At 40.5% G+C, this 17650-nt stretch overlaps 2 protein-coding genes across 5 annotated transcripts in view; one reads left to right on the top strand and one right to left on the bottom strand.

The window, feature by feature from the left end:
* The first annotated feature begins 2161 nt into the window (after nucleotides 1-2161).
* gpr151 (G protein-coupled receptor 151) lies at nucleotides 2162-3489 on the top strand. The gene has a single exon (XM_063054881.1). It carries the CDS (start codon nucleotides 2162-2164, stop codon nucleotides 3440-3442), a length of 1281 nt encoding a protein of 426 aa, XP_062910951.1. The 3' UTR covers nucleotides 3443-3489.
* A 6688-nt stretch (nucleotides 3490-10177) lies between these two features.
* The window catches only part of LOC134349420 (transcription elongation regulator 1-like), a 95210-nt gene continuing 87737 nt past the window's right edge, over nucleotides 10178-17650 (bottom strand). For all 4 annotated transcript variants that reach the window (XM_063053697.1, XM_063053694.1, XM_063053695.1 and 1 more), the window contains 4 exons: nucleotides 16942-17121; nucleotides 14550-14633; nucleotides 14365-14465; nucleotides 10178-10853 (listed from right to left, as the gene is read on the bottom strand). In XM_063053697.1, the coding sequence (XP_062909767.1) occupies nucleotides 10652-10853; nucleotides 14365-14465; nucleotides 14550-14633; nucleotides 16942-17121 (567 nt within the window). In that variant the 3' untranslated portion in view covers nucleotides 10178-10651. The remainder of the gene's footprint in view (nucleotides 10854-14364; nucleotides 14466-14549; nucleotides 14634-16941; nucleotides 17122-17650) is intronic.

Raw genomic sequence — 17650 nt, 5'->3', positions numbered from 1 at the left:
TGTGTACCTTCAGGCTTCTGTACCTCCATCTTGATGGTAACAATGAGAAGAGGGCATGGCCTGGGTGATCGGGGTCCTTAATAATGGACGTAGATTTTCTGAGGCATCGCCCTATGAAGACGCTTTGGATACCTTGGAGGCTGGTACCCAAAATGGAGCTGACCAACTTTACAACTTTCTGTAACCTCTTTTGGTCCTGTGCAATAGCCACGCCCTCCCCCATACCAGACAGTGATGCAGCCTGTCAGAATGCTCTCCACAGTATATCTATAAAATGTTTTGAGTGTTTTAGTTGACAAACCAAATCTCTACAAACTCTTAATGAAATCCAGCTTCTGTCTTGTCTTTTTTATTGCTGCATTGATATGATGGGACCAGGCTAGATCCTCAGAGATCTTGACACCCAGGAACTTGAAATTGCTCACTTTCCCGACTCCTGATCCCTCTATGAGGATTGGCTCATATAAATACGATGGATCTGAAACGTGAACTGTATTTCGCTCGCTGCAGCTGTTTGGCCTGCTGTGTGATTTTGAGAGTTTATGTTAAAGACATATTATGTTTTAATAGTCAAAATAATGGAGTGTTTTAATATCGCAGATACTGATATTTCCACTGAGTGACTGAAGGAAAAGATGAATGACTGACAAAAAAAATTTGTTTGTAGATAGGGAGTTCAACAAAGAAATAATATTTGTAAATTAGTACTGTATATAATTACAATATGCTGCAATGATACCAAATGCTCTATCTTAATTATTGGTGGCAGCAAGTTCAATTATAACAGAATGGAGCCAATATACAGTAATACAAAACAGGAGGCCTGCATAAACATGGATAGGGGATTGGTTTTAAATGGATACTTGTCTTGGCAAAAGTTTGTTTCTCGTGGCTCAATGAATATGCTCCATACCTTCATCCTGCCTTAGTAACTAATCAGCTCTGAGGGTATAAGCAAACTCCCTTTCTCATGATCCAGGGTTCAGAACCTACTTTGCTTTGATAAAATGAAAAAAAAGGTAAGCTATTTCTATTGGGGAAGGGTAGTTATGAAAAGACATAATTATGAAGTATTGTATTAAAAATATACTATATTTTAGCTATGGAATTAACTAAATGTATAAGCAGATTCAAATAAAAATTCCTAAAGGAATATGTAAAAAAGGAAGGACTGTTGGATCTGTGGAAAGGCTGGCTAATTATAAAGCTTTTTCAACGAACTAGCATTGACATAATGGGCCAATTATGTACTTTGATTTATGAAATTCTCCCACTGCTTGAGATGCTGAATCTCCATCATCACAGCTACTCCACCAATACTGGGCATGCTGAATAGAATTAACTTCTCACCCCTCTTCTAAGGAGATTACAAGCTACTTCTTTAGATCAAACTTTTGCTTACTTGTTAGTATTAAGTTAATTGTTGATATGTTATCTACTATTGTTCTATTGAAACGTCTGAAATATTTTAATGTTTGGAGTACATTATTTAACATACATGTTGTTTTTGCAAATTATATCTTCCAAAATAACGTATCATTCCATTTCTATTATCATAATGACCTCCAGTCTGTAAAAGTAGAAGTCGAAGTAGAGAGAAAAGTGATTTAAATCTTGAAATTTACGAGGGTATTAAAATGTTAATAACAACTCAGAACCTAGCACACATGTCTAACGCATTTTAACATCCTAAACAATAATGTAATATAGACTCTGAAGACAGAAGATTACTTGACATCAGAGGTCATTTCGACACTTGGGAATTAATCCTGATCAGGAAGAAAATAGGCTGGTAACCGCGAATGACATGCAGAAAATAAACCAGACGTAAATTAAAATATCAATATATAGTGTTCCTTTAACTTTATGATTAAATTGTTTATAATATTGTAATGCCTTAGTCTGAAACGATATGCATGATTTATGAAGAGGTAGGTCTTAAAGTACGTTGTAATTGCCTCCCTTAGGCTGCTCCATATTTATGAGACTAGCAAATTGGCGCTGTCCGAGGTGCTGAAACTAGCTCTTGCAAATCTTTCTCCGACTGTTTTCATGCAGCCGCTTGCCATTCGGGTTGGCTGAGCTTTGTTTTCACACGGCATAACTGAAGATCTCCGGAGAGAAGTGGCAAAGGCAAGCCGTGTATGCCGATATAACCCCAATGGAGAAACTTTTACTTCAACTGAATAATTCCAACGTCCGTAATAGTAGCAATGAGGACGCCCAACTGGACGGAGAATATCAAAACACCGATCCCAAACAGTTGAACATAGTGATCCCGCTGATTTTAGCCGCTATCTGTTTGGTTGGTTTTGCTGGAAATTTCCTAATTATTGCAGTTTTGGTCACGAATGCAAGGAAAGGTCGAACTTCGATGATAAATTCGTTAATACTCAATTTGAGCGTGGCTGACCTCCTGATTATGTTGTTCTGCGTCCCCTTCAGGGCCGTTGCTTACTCCAAGCCTTTCTGGACTCTCGGCTGGTTCATTTGCAAGACGGCAGATTGGTTTTTCCAGAGTTGCTTGGCTGCAAAAAGTTTCACCTTAGCTGTGCTGGCCAAAGCTTGTTTCATGTATGTGTCACATCCGTCCAAACAAGTCCAAATCAAACATCGGAGATTGGCCCTGGTCATCACCTCTATCTGGGCGCTGGCGCTTATACTCTCGGTGCCACACTGGCTCTTTGTAACTACCGGCCATGAAGCTGAGGAGATGATGTGCATTCTTGACTGGCCTGAAATTGCGTCCAGTTTTCTGGCAGTTTTTGCAAAGTTGTACCCTGTGTTGGTTTACTGTCTTCCTGTGGCTTGTACTTTCACTTATCACTGGAAAGCTTTTAGAAAGTGCAAACGACGAGGTACTAAAAATCAGAGCTTGCGGTATCAGATCAGAGGGCGGAGACTGACCACTATGCTATTTGGAGTCAGTTTGGCCTTCGCTGCCATGTGCGTCCCTGAGTGGGTGGTGTGGCTCTGGATTCGACACATCCAGAAGGACGACCCCTCGCCACCCGCAGCTTTCATCGTGTTCTCGCAAGTCCTGGTCTTCAGTATCTCTCCGGTCAACCCGCTTATCTTCGTCTCGATGTCTGAAGAGTTCAAAGAAGGTTTCACAGGTCTGTGGAAAAGGCTTATCTCCAGCAAGCCGCGAACATCTCCGAGTCTCTCCGGTAGCCAACCCCAGGAGACCAGGTCAGAGAGTGTTCCGGAAAACCGACAACAGTGCCAGAAGGAGAAAGCTGTTCAAGTTCCAGACCATGAAGCTGCTCAAGAAAAAACAGAGAGCCCCACGAATAAAACGGCCAACATCGTCCTGTCCGACATGGAACAGTTTTGGCACGACAGACAAAACGCGGCGGCCAGTGTGGAAGAAGACCCCGTTCCCTGGGAACATCAGAGTGGAGAAGACCCTCCACTCCCTGAGGCCGGTAGAAAGATGTGAACCAGGAGAATGGGCATTAGAAGTTTTGGGAAGGAGCTGGGGTACGATTAAATCCATACATTAACCCATATTTACTAGGAATCAAAATCCTCTTTCAAGTGGGATAGGGAGGGGTGGGTGTTGAAATGAAATTCTAAAAGGTAGCAAAGCTGTGTCTAATATCGAAATTAATTTTCCAAATGCCTTTTATTAGTTGCGTTTTCCAGGACTGTTACCCTGGTTAAAGAACTGATTTTAGGCTAACGAAGCATTTGTGTCTGCGAGTGGAAGTTGTCCCTGCGTGTAGGGGTAGGAATATGCAGCCAATTGTAGCATATAAACATGTCTCCCAGTGATGCATTTGACGCCGATCAGCCAAGAAATAATTGAATGGTAAACCGACTCCAGGGGCTGAGTGACCTCTCCTAGATAGCCATGGGATAAGGAAATAGAGAGTTTTACATACAGGGTTCGTGTGTTAATCGTGTCCGTCTGCATTGCCCACGCTCCAACTGTAATTATTTCTTTACCAATTTAATCTAACATTGGACTTTTTGTTTCTACTTTGAACTGAATTTCGACGCTTTAAGGTTGTGAGGTTACCCACGACACAGTATCTCGTGGTTGCTGTTAAATGTCTAGCTCGGGTTTATGTACAAAGACTGAAATATTTCGACGTTTTAATGATCAAAAGACTAATATACGACTGTGGTGGGTATGTGCGAGCATCAGTGAACTATTTAACGTGTTCCGCCTTTAGAAAACAGCCTTTTTCTAGTGAACCGCTATGGTAAATACATCACGAATTTGTATCTTAGCCAGCGATTGGAATGCCTTGACCCTGGAGTGTTGTCTCCTTTCTGTCTTAGTGCATTGGAGGCACGTCTATTTACTCATCAACGACTGTGATATGCTGCAAATTAAATGCAGTCTGTTTGCATAATTATTTACATGTGCGATGGTGCGCTTAAACGCAATATTGTTGAATATGAAGCGATCGATGTTTAATGCTAACCGTTCTGCCTCGCTCTATGGAATGTCATGCATTGTTTGTTGCGATATGGGTGCAGAAATAAATAGTTCCGCACGTATTGTGTACGAATGAATTGTCTGATGTAAAATCAATGCTTTAGCATTGCTCAAATATCGTAGCCAATTGTGTGAAGATCTATTGACTAAATCCCAATAAATGTGCACAGAACGCTCTTGTTTTCAACCATCGCACGAAATGCCACTGGAAAACTAGGTGAGGTTGCGGATTTGTGCATCGGTCCTTTATAATTTTTCATAACTTTTTGTTTAAACGGGCGGTAGTATTAAAGATATTCTGTGAGGGCCCACATTTCACATCATATATTTCACTGAATCAGTGAAGTGAGCTCTGATTGGCAGGTATAGCAATCCACTTGGACATGTATTTCAATGTAAAAAGAGAAATCGTAAAGTCGTCACTGTTGTATAAGCTGAAAATTGTCCAGAAGATATAACCACCGGCATTCAAACAGGGCAAATCTATGGCAAAAGAGCTCAGGGAACTCTCTTCTCCCAAAACAGCCTAATTGCCAGTAAGCATGTCAAGTAATTCAGATTTTGTTCAAGTATTTGCACTGATACCAATTAATAGTAAATTCAATAAAGTATGCAGAGTATTTATTGTATGAATGATGCGTTTATAGCAAAAACAATATAAATTGTTGCCAACAATTTGAGATCTTAGAGGTAGCAGGGAACAAATTTGGTGCTCTCATTTTACACTAACAAAAAACAATAACATTAAATTCAGCAGATATAATTTCCCTGTTTCAATTAGCTGTGCACAGCATGCAGTGCCTATAAGAAGTATTGACCCCCCCCCCTTAATTGATTGCATAAGTATTCACCTTCTTTAAGTCAGTATTTAGCAGATGCACCTTTGGCAGCAATTACAGCCTTGAGTCTGTGTGGATACATCTCTATCAGCCTTGCACATCTGGACACTGCAATTGTTCCCCATTCTTCGATACAAACCTGCATAAGCTCTGTCAGATTGCATAGGTATCGTGAGTGAACATCTTTTCACGTCCAGCCACAAATTCTCAATTGGATTTTGGTCTGGACTCTGGCTTGTCCTCTCCAAGACATTAACTTTCTTGTTTTTAAGCCATTCCTGTGCAGCTTTGGCTTTATGCTTGGGGTCATTGTCTTGCTGAAAAACAAATTTTCTCCCAGGTCGCAGTTCTGCATCATGTTTTCCTCCAGGATTCCCCTGTATTTTGCTGCATTCATTTTACCCTCCACCTTCACAAGCCTTCCAGGGCCTGCTGCAGTGAAGCATCCCCACAGCATGATGCAGCCACCACCATGCTTCATGATGGGGATTGTGTGTATTTTTGATTATCCGACGAACAAAAAGTTTAATTTAGGTTTCATCAGATCATAGAACCTTCACCCAACTGACTTCAGTGCCTCCCACATGCCTTCTGGCAAACACTAGCTGGGATTTTATGAGAGCTGTTTTTTCAACAGTGGCTTTCTCTTTGTCACACTCCCATAAATCTGTGACTGGTGAAGCACCTGGGCAACAGTTGTTGTATGTGCAGCCTCTCCCATCTCAGCCAATGAAGCTTGTAACTCCTCCACAGTTGTCAAAGGTCTCTTGATGGCCTACCTCTCTAGCCCCCCTCCTGCGCGGTCACTCAGTTTTTGAGGACGGCCTGCTCTAGGCAGATTTACAGCGGTGTCATATTCTTTTTATTTCTCAGTGATTGACCTATCTGTACTCCAAGGGATATTATTTATCTTTTGACTTGTGGTTTTTACTAACCTTTTGGCAGAGTTGCTTGGAGTTCTCTTTTGTCTTCATATGTAGTTTTTGCCAGGATACTGACTCACCTGCAGTTGGACCTTCCAGATACAGGTGCATTTTTACTAAAATCAATTGAAACACCTTAACTCCACACAGTTCTCCAAAATCAGACCTTGATTTAATTAATTAGGTGACTTCTAAACCAATTGGCTACACCAGTGATAATTTGGTGGGTCATATTAAAAGTGATGAATACTCAGGTAATCAATTATTTTGTGTTTTATATTTGTAATAAAGTTAGATCACTTTGTAGAGATCTGTTTTCATTTTGACACCAGAGTTTTTTTTTCTGTTGATCAGTGTCAATAAAGCCAAATTAAATCCACTGGGATTCAATATTGTAAAACAATACAATATGAAAACTTCCAGGGGGAGGGTGAATACTTTTTATAGCCACTGTAGATGTTTAATGTTTAGTCTTAGCACCCTGTTGCAGTTATTCTTTTTTGTCCTTTAAAGGAATTCCTTTTTTGTCTTTTTGAGCATTTGCATAATAGCCATAGTACACGTTTTATGTTTCCATAAGATATAAGAGCAGAATTAGCCCATTCAGTCAATCAATTTTGCTCCACCATTTCATCATGGTTGATTTGTTTCCCTCTCAGCCCCAATCTCCTACCTTCTCCCAAATCCCTTCATACCCTAACTAATCAACCTCTGCCTTAAATATACATAATGACTTGGCCTCCACAGCTGCCTATGGCAACAAATTCCACAGATTCACCACTCACTTGCTAAAGAAACTCCTCCTCATTTCCATTCTAAATGGATGTCTCTCTATTCCAGGAATTCCCAACCTTTTTAATGCCATGGACTCCTACCGTTAACTGAGGCTGTCCTCTGGTATTAGACTTCCCCCACCATAGAAAACATCCCCACCACATTCACTCGATCAAGACCTTTCAACGTTCGATCAGTTTGAACAAGATCCCTCCTTGTTCTTCTGAATTCTAGTGAGTATAGGCCCAGAGCCATCAAACGCTCCTCCTACGATAAGCCTTTCAATCCCAGAATCATTTTCGTGATCCTCCTTTGAACCCTCTCCATTGTCAGCACATCCTTTCTAAGAGGCCCAAAACTACTCACGATACTCCAACATTACATCCTTGCTTACATATTCTAGTCCTGCCGAAATGAATGCTAACATTGCATTTGCCTTCCTTGCCACTGACTCATCCTGCAAATTAACCTTTAGAGAATCCTGCACAAGGACTCCCAAATCCCTTTGCACCTCAGATTTTTGAATTTTCTCATTTAGAAAATAGTCTACACTTTTATTCCTTTTACCAAAGTGTATGACCATGCACGTCACGATGCCATATTCCATTTGCCAACTTTTTGCCCATTCTCTTAATCTAGCTAAGTCCCTCTGTAACCTTTGCTTTCTCAACACTACCTGTCCCTCTACCCATCTTCATATCATCCACAAACTTGTCCAAAAAGCCATCAGATTCCATCATCCAAATCATTGACGTATAATGTAAAAAGCAGCCTAACACAGACCCCCTAGTTAACACTAATCACCGATAGCCAACCAGAAAAGGCTCTGTTTACAGTATTCCCACTCTGCCTCCTGCCAATCAGCCAATGTTCCATCTGTGTGAATATCTTTCCTGTAATAGCATGGGGTCTTAAATTGTTTAGCAGCCTCATGAGTGGTACCTTGTCAAAGGCCTTCTGAAAATTCAGTACATAACATCCTTTGTCAATCCTGCTTGTTATTTTTTCAAAGAATTCCAACGGATTTGTCAGGAAGATTTTTCCTCAAGGAAACCATGCTGACTTTGGCCTCACATCTCCAAGTACCCTGAAACATCCTTAACAATCAACTCCAACATCTTTCCAACCACTGAGGTTAGACTAACTGGCCTTTCTTCTGCCTCTCTCCCTTTTTGAAGAGTGGAGTGACATTTGCCTGGAACCATGCCTCAATTTATTGATTCTTGAAAGATCATTACTAATGCTCTCCACAATCTCTTCAGCCACCTCTTTCAGTTTCCCAAGTACATCCTCCCTAGTATTGGCAACTTCACTCACTTCTGCCCTGACACTCAAACTTCTGGCATAATGCTCAGTGAAGACTGATTCAAAGTACTTATTCAGTTTGCTCTCCATTTCTTTGGCCAGATTCTCCCTCATGCCTCTGTAATTCCCTTTATTCCACCTGAATACTGATTTTACCTTCTTCTCAAACTGCAGGCTGAATTCTATCATATTATGATCACTTCCCCCTACCTTGAATCTCGCTAATCAATTCCAGTTTATTGCACAATACCCAATGCAGAATAGCTGACCCCCTAGGGCTCTATTATGATCTACTCTAAAAAGTCATCACATAGGCATTCAACACTCTCCCTCTTGGGATCCAGCATCAACTATTTTTCCCAATCTACCTGCATATTGAAATCCCCCATGACTATAACATTGCCCTTCTGACATACATTTTCCATGCCTGTTGTAATTTGTGAACCACATCTTTGCTACTTTTGGTGGTCTGTATACAAACCCTATCAGGGTCTTTTTACCCTTGCAGTTCCTTAGCTCCACCCACAACGATTCAATGCCTTCTGACCCTACGTCACCTCTTTCTAATGATTTGATTTCATTTTTTTATTAAACCAACTGATTCACCCCATCCACTCTGCCTACCTGCATGTTCTTTCGATACAATGTGCATCTTTTCACATTAAGCTCCCTACTACGATCATCTTTCAGCCACAATTCAGTGATGCTCACAATGTCACACCTGCCAATCTGTAACTGTGCTACAAGTTCATCTACCTTATTCTGTATACTGCGTGCAGTTGATTATAACACCTTCAGTCCTGTATTCATCACCCTTTCTGGACCTTTGCTACTTTTTTCACCTTTAAGAATCACTTTGGTTGCCAATAATTCCACTACAGCTGCAGAAAAAGAATTCTCATGGATAAGTAACCATTTGGAAATTTTAAATACTGTTTTGCAGACAAAATCAGATACAAGCAAATAGCGTTCAACTCTTTACTCCATTGGACAGATTTCTAAGTACTCAATGACATCTGCAGTGTTAATGTGCTTTCTGATGTCACTGTTTACAGAACCAAGCATTATATTACCTGTAGTACAGTACAGAAGCAGGCCATTCAGCCCACCTCATCTATATCAACCATCATGTAATCTTTTCCAACTTCTAAGTTGAGTGTTCTAATGCTGTGATTAGCCAGGGCAGTAGTTAAAATGTCTTATTTGACGGATATACTTTTAAGTTTCTTGAAGCCAAGAGATAGAATTTAAACCTATACTGCTTACAATATGGTGTGTTTCAAGACTTAGGACCCGGAGACTCTCAAATCACAATGACACATGTGTAATCAGATCAAGAGTCAATGGTTACTTCAACTTTCGGTTGATCACCCCTAAAAACCTGAAAGATGTACAACTGATAAACTGAATACACTTTCTTGCCATATTTCCTGACAACATAAATTCAAAGACCAAATAACATGCTGGCTCAAGAGTACTGACATTTTTCCCTCCTAATTCACTTGTAACCTCTTCTCCATACATTCCCATCAATTCCAGCAAACTAACCTGCCTATGAAGTGGGAGGAAATTGGAGTCAACGTCATGGGCTGAAGGGCCTGTATTGTGTTTTTTATATATATGTCCATATGGAGTTTGTACATTCTCTCTCATATAGAGAGAGAGAGAGAGAGAGAGAGAGAGAATATACGAACTCCATATGGACAGCAATGGAGGTCAGGAATGTACCCAGGTCTCTGGAGTTGAGGCGGTGGCTCCACTAGCTATAACACTGTGCTGTCTTTTACTAAATCACCGGAAAAGTAAAGTTACCAACTCATGAGACTCAGTACTTTCAACCTTGCTTAAAATAGCTTAAATCAACACTGCAAAAATGCATTCCAAAACTTAGAAAAAAGATGGTTTATTGCAGTAAACATTTCAACTAGGCAACATTTCCAACACCTTAGTTAATAAAGTCACTTTGGAAACTTACATTTAAACACAAGTAAAAGCTTAAATGTTACAAACAAAACCCTTTTGAGATCAGTGACTGACTTTGAAAATTACTGGTAACTAAATGCTAGTTTTTACAGAGTTGTGTTGTACAGCCATTTGTTTGGACTAACGACCATGCTGCAGGTAATACATCAGCTGTACTTTCTTTTAAAAATTGTTCTTATTTTACACAACTGAATGATGAGTCAAAGCTTCCACTTCAACATGATGACAAGCTGGTACAAATGTGTCCATACTATATACAAAACTGGACAAAGCAGACACATTAATACTGCACAAACGTTGATAAGTCTGGCAGATGGCTCATGCACAAGTCTCAGTTGATGGGGAGCCTACTCATGCTCGGGAGATTTTTTTTGGTGTTACTTCGCTGATCGCCTAGTTGGCTCTGAAGCAGTAGGAGGTGGGGGAGGGCCCCGCCGATCAAGGTCATCAATGTAGGCCATAATAAGCTTGCGTCTTTCCTCTGGCACACACTCCAGCACTAAGTAACGCTTGTCATTCTGAAGAATCCTTTCAATGTCTTTCAAATGCTGATCTGATTCATGCAATAATTTCTTCGATCTGGGGGAGAAAAGTAAAACTCAACATTCTGATTTGCAGCATATGGTGCAAACTATTAAATTTAAAATTAAAGCCATTCAATAAAAATACGATCTGCATCACAGATGATTCTAATTTTCAAAGTAGTGAACACACAGGTTGCTAAATTAACCCAAATTATTCAGTTGTGCTGTGGTCCTAAAAATCTTATATTGTTACTGTTTACCTATAGTATGTGAGACAGCTGACCAGACCATCCTTTCCCAAAACTCATCACCCAAAGTGGGAATACACTCAGCTGTATTCTGATCTATTGAGCTGCATTAGAAGTTCCAATCTGATTCTGTTACCAACTTTACTCCCCAATATCACAATGTCATAGCATGAGTACAATCAGAAAACAAGTTTCACATCCTGCTCCACATAATCCAAATCAACTCTCAAGCCCTCTATTACCTCAGTGTAGCCAAACTAGTTTTCTTATCATCTCGTCCCATAAAAACTACAACTTGCTTCAATACAACTGAGGACAAAGCTAACCTCATTGATACTGCCATGGTACTAAGTACATTTCCTTTTCCTGATAATTAACCAGCAACTTGAATCAGAATCAGGTTTATTATCAGATATATGTTTTAAAATTAGTTGCTTTGTGGCAGCAGTACACTACAATAAATAAAATATACATTTACAATATGTAAAAAGTGCAAAACGAGAGCAAAAGTAGCAAGGTAGTGTACATGGACTGTTCAGAAATCTAATGGTGAAGAGGAACCAACTGTTGTCAGCGAGCCGTCTGATCTGCATTGACAGCGTTCTTCCGATGAGGAAGTCAAAGATATATTTGCAAAGAGAGGTAAAGGGTCCCAGATTTTGAAGCTTACTGGTTAGTATTGAGAGGATGATCGTATTCAACACTGAGCTGTAATCAATGAACACTAGCGTGATGTAGACATTGCAGTTGTCTAAATGGTCCAAGCCAAACAGTTTCCAACCCACACTGCACTGACTCTGCACTTTCACTTATAACAGTAATCCTATTTAACCTTGCCTTAATTCCACCTATTGCCAAAATCCACAGCTGTGCTTTTGCTACCACCAGACAAATATCAGGGGATATTTGTGTGGAGTTCTGCATAGGTACGCTCCAATGAGACAGGGAAGTTATGGTAGGGTACAGGAATCATGATGTACAAAGGCTGTAAAAAATCTAGTCAAGAAGAAAAAAAAAGCTTATGAAAGGTTCAGAGAGCGAGGTAATATTAGAGATCTAGGAGATTATAAGGCTAACAGGAAGGAATTTATGAAGGAAATTAGGAGAGCCAGAAGGGGCCATGAGAAGGCCTTGGAGGGCAGGATTAAGGAAAACCCCAAGGCATTCTACAAGTATATGAAGAGGAAAAGGATAAGATGTGAAGGAATAGGACCTATCAGTGTGACAGTGGGAAAGTGTGTATGGAACGGGAGGAAATAGCAGAGGTACTGAATGAATACTTTACTTCAGTGTTCACTACGGAAAAGGATCTTGGTGATTGTAGTGATGACTTCCAGCAGACTGAAAAGCTTGAGCATGTAGACATTAAGAAAGAGGATGTGCTGGAGCTTTTGGAAAGCATCAAGTTGGATAAGTCACCGGGACTGGATGAGATGTACGCCATACTGTGGGAGGCAAGAGAGGAAATTGCTGAGCCTCTGGCGATGATCTTTGCATCATCAGTGGGGACGGGAGAGGTTGTGGAGGATTGAAGGGTTGCGGATGTTGTTCCCTTATTCAAAAAAAGGGAGTAGAGATAGCCCAGGAAATTATAGACCGGTGAGTCTTACTTCAGTGGTTGGTAAGTTGATGGAGAAGATCCTGAGAGGCAGGATTTATGAACATTTGGAGGTATAATATGATTAGGAATAGTCTGCATGGCTTTGTCAAGGGCAGGTCATGGCTTCCGAGCCTGATTGAATTTTTTGAGGATGTGACTAAACACATTGATGAAGGAACAGCAGTAGGTGTAGTGTATATGGATTTCAGCAAGGCATTTGATAAGGTACCCCATTCAAGGCTTATTGAGAAAGTAAGGAGGCATGGTATACAAAGGGACATTGCTTTGTGGATCCAGAACTGGCTTGCCCACAGAAGGGTAAGAGAGATTGTAGACCAGTCATATTCTGCATGGTGTGCCTCAGGGACACAAAGGCTGGGGGTGTTATGGATAGTATGGAGGGCTGTCAGAGGTTACAGTGGGACATTGATAGGATGCAAAACTGGGCTGAGAAGTGGCAGATGGAGTTCAACCCAGATAAGTGTGAAGTGGTTCATTTTGGTAGGTCAAATATGATGGCAGAATATAGTATTAATGGCAAGGTTCTTGGCAGTGTGGAGGATCAGAGGGATCTTGGGGTCCGAGTCCATAGGACACTCAAAGCAGCTGCGCAGGTTGACTGTGGTTAACAAGGCATACGGTGTATTGGCTTTCATCAATCGTGGAATTGAATTTAGGAGCCGAGAGGTAATGTTGCAGCTATATAGGATCCTGGTCAGATCCCACTTGGAGTACTGTGCTCAGTTCTGGTCACCTCACTACAGGAAGGATGTGGAAACCATAGAAAGGGTGCAGAGGAGATTTACAAGGATGTTGCCTGGATTGGGGAGCATGCCTTATGAGAATAGGTTGAGTGAACTCAGCCTTTTCTCCTTGGAGTGACGGAGGATGAGAGGTGACCTGATAGAGGTGTATAACATGATGAGAGGTTTTGATCATGTGGATAGTCAGAGGCTTTTTCCCAGGGCTGAAATGGCTGCCACAAGAGGGCACAGGTTTAAGGTCCTTGGGAGTAGGTACAGAGGAGATGTCAGGAGTAAGTTTTTTTTAAACGTAGAGTGGTGAGTGCGTGGAATGGGCTGCCAGCGACGGTGGTGGAGGTGGATACGATAGGGTCTTTTAATAAGAGACTTTTGGATAGGTACATGGAGTTTAGAAAAATAGAGGGCTATGGGTAACCCTAGTAATTTTTAAGGTCGGGACATGTTTGGCACAACTTCGTGGGCCGAAGGGCCTGTCTTGTGCTGTATATTTTCTGTTTCTAACTATTTTATCATTTCCACAGTTAGTCTATCATCCTCCATGAACAGAAACACACAACTTTGCTGCCCAAGTGTTATACAGCACAATATCCATATCACCCATTATACCTACTGCTCTCATTTACCCTCGTTAGGTCCATAGTTTTCTATCCTTTGGTGATTCAGGTAGTTGTCCACATTAATTCTCATCCGCCGTTTACTTACTGGTGCATATCACTTAAAAACTTAAAACACATGTTTTTCTCTTTCTTCAGCATCCCTGCACCCATACTTTTTATTTTTCCAGTACTGTAACCATCCAAGGTTTCTGTATTTTTACACCACCAACTTAAACATATCCCATTTTCTACATTCCATCCTTAGCTCTATCATTCAACAAGTGTCTTGAATTTTGTTCCCCAACCTCTCCACTGTGAAAGCTTCCATTTTAACCAGGAGTCAGCTGAGATTACTCACCTGTAAGTAATAAATTTGGTCTCTTTCAACAGTGTTCTAAAGTCTGCTTTGGCTGTGATGTATTTATCTCGAATATATTCTTCAAATTCCCTCTGTTTTTTCTTAAAGAGAGCATAAGCAAGTAAGTACAGGCCTGTACTTGGATGAAAGTGCAAGCATTTTGAAAGTTTGGTAGACGTAGTTACCCTATCACTTGACGAGAACTTGATGCAGCGAGGATCCTCTTTGATGACCTTTTTCACTTCCTTCCATGTAGAGGTGAGAGTGATCTACATTGCAAAAAGATTAGGTGTTATTAGCAAACTTATAGGAAAGCTTACAGAATAAGCAGTGATCATGAAACCTTAACTTTACCATCACTAATGGTACCTTGTGTGTATTTCAGATTTGTAACACCTTTGCATTCTCATGTTTGGCTGTGGAAAATTTTGGTGCACAGAACATTTAGAAAAGCAATCTGTTTTCCTTCAACATTAAGCTTGGAGAATTGCAATAGGTATCAGATTTAGCACTGACCCTCCCTCCGCTCCCCCCACCCCATTTGCAGTATTGCTCTTAGTCTTGACATCTGAACAACCAGAGGATGTTACCCCTGAACCTAGTATGAACTCCAACCCGTCACTGGTACTCACGCAACAATGATATGGTGATCTCATCGCCGTGTAGATTGGTGTGAGTGAACTACAGAGACAACATGAACAGGACTTTGAGCAGAAAATCTTACAAAAGATAGTGGATTCAGCCCAGTACATCACAGATAACGCCCTCTCAACCACTGAGCACATCTACATGAAACATTGCCATAGGAAAGCAGCATCCATCAAAGATCCTCACCAACCAGGACAAGCACTTTTCTCGCTGCTGCCATCAGGTACAAGGCACACAAGCCTCAGGACTCATACAACCAGGCTCAAGAACAGTTACTACCCCTCAACCATCAGGCTCTTGAACAAAGGGATATAATTACACTAATTTAAGGACTCTTTTATCTTGTTAATTTATGCTTCTAATTTATAGCTCTTTATTCAGTATCTGCATTTGCACAGTTTACAGTTCCTGTTTACAGATCTTGTTTACAGTTATTGTTCTACAAATTTGCTAGGTATGCCCACAGAAACAAGGAATCTCAGGTTTGTATGTGGTAACATGTATGTACTCTGATAATAAATTTTACTTTGAACCCTGGCGCTGACTGAGCTAGAGCAGACATGATGGAGCTGTTGCCTTCCTCCCTCTTTACTTGGTAGAGAGTTCTGGCATTTCTGGTCATTGTACTTTTTAGCACCGAAAATGTTCTGGGTTGGGGAGAGCTGTGTAACCAAAGCAGGTCCATCACTTCCAGCAGGAGGTGATGAGAAGGACTATGGGATCAAGCAGGTACACAAACACATTGAGCCCAGCAATGGTCCACGCTCTCCATGTTGTGCGGCTCAGAGTTCCACCTGCCCCAGTCTGTTTAAGTGTGGCTCGATCCACATGCAGCCACATGTTATATGAATCACTTTAACTGGCTCATTCGCTGCTGTAAGAGGTCTAGGCTCCGGCTGAAGCATCTCTAAGATGACCCCTTCTTATTGTTAGTTTTCTGGTGTTCTTATTCCTTGGAATGCACCCTGAATACAACATTATTCACCTGTGTAATAGTGACCCTTATAAATACCAAGTCCTTAAACCAAAACCATACCCTTGGCATTTTATCTCTGCATTGAGATTTATAACAAGCCTGTTTCTGATCTGCAATTTGCACTGCCAAAATTATCAGCAGGCAGCTCTTCGTTCTGATAGGAAGAAAAGTTCTGTCACAACAGACACAGGACATTCAGGAGTTCAAAAGTGTAGTGCTATAGATCCATTTTCAGTTGTTAATAACCTCCATGTTAGAAGTAGGTCATTCATTTATGACCACTCAATGTTTCGCTCCATTAGTGAACTCTCAAGTAATGGTGTGGACTGTGACAACAACGGCCAGACCCAAGTGGTAAGTGGCAAATACTGTTAATGAAATACATGTGACCGGCAGCTTCTAAAATGTCAGACAAAAATATTATTGATAAATGATTCACGCCCATTCATGATAATCATAAGGAATACAACAGAAAGTCTACACTTGCCTTGATAATGGAACATTGAACACCATCTAGGATAAGTCAGAGTACTTAATTAACCTAGTATTTCTCATTTACATTTTCCATATTTCCTTACAACTCAGGAAGGTACTCAAATAATTGAGTCTATGCCATCTCCCTAAACATTCCCAATAGTTCAACTGTCCAACATCCCCTCTGCCGTCTTCAACCTATGTTGATACAACATGCCTGTTGTTTATTCCAGAGTGAATGTGACTGAAAGTTCTTTTGATAGCATTGTCATCTTGGTCAATATCTGGAATAGTTCAGAGCAACAACTCAGAACTGATCTACTCCAAACTCATCAACATCTACCTATGACCCCTAGTGTTACAAATTCCTATCATGGGGAAAATCAGCTTGCTGTCTACCTTATCTATGTCATTCCATTTTACACACCTCCATCAGCTTTGTATTGAAAGATAAGTAACTATGAACCAGTCACACTCACTGCTGAAGTCTCATCCAGAAGCTGCCTAAAATGCTCTCTCTTTTTTTTCGTAAGGGCCTCAATATGTTCACTGAACAATTTTTCTTTCTCTTCTCTTTCCAGTAATGAAGCAGATTCCCAGCGATGGTCTTTCCTAAGTGATCTCCTGGTATCTGACCATGTAACATCCGAAGAACGGACCTGCAAAACATGAAGCACAAATAAGAAAGGAGTATTAACAAACAACAGAGTTGCATCTTTAAAACAAAAAGTACAAAGAATTTGTGGCATGAAGAAAATAAAGATTGTTTTTCAATGTTTCTAAAAAGAATGACAATGCTGATGGAATCTTTCACAGGTATCCCTCAGTTGATAAAGATTAGAAGTTCAACAGAAAGAAAAGCAAAGCCAAATATTTCACCAAATATTATTGAATCACGTATCAGTAAGCAGCTTTGAATCAGATAGTATAAATAAACTAATGAGCAAATGTAATGTAATGTGTTTCCAGTTTGATGGGATTGAAGCTTGCCACTTGAGAGTTAGTGGATTCTGAGAAACCCAAATAAATTTTGTAGCATTTAATGTATTCTTGCAAAATACGAAAATTTACAAGAAAACAGAATTAACTGCAAGGTGAGATAGGAAATAAAAGAAATTCAAAACACTGAAAGTCTCAACACAGTTCATTACATCTCAAGAATATTCAACTCTGATGGAAATTTAAACT

This window comes from Mobula hypostoma, chromosome 7, assembly GCF_963921235.1.
Source record: "Mobula hypostoma chromosome 7, sMobHyp1.1, whole genome shotgun sequence".
NCBI classification, from domain to species: Eukaryota; Metazoa; Chordata; class Chondrichthyes; order Myliobatiformes; family Myliobatidae; genus Mobula; species Mobula hypostoma.
This window is presented reverse-complemented; position numbering and strand designations above follow the sequence as displayed.

Bases quoted from the DNA above. Each gene is read 5' to 3' on its own strand.
- gpr151 (XM_063054881.1), top strand. From the start codon at position 2,162: ATGGAGAAACTTTTACTTCAACTGAATAATTCCAACGTCCGTAATAGT.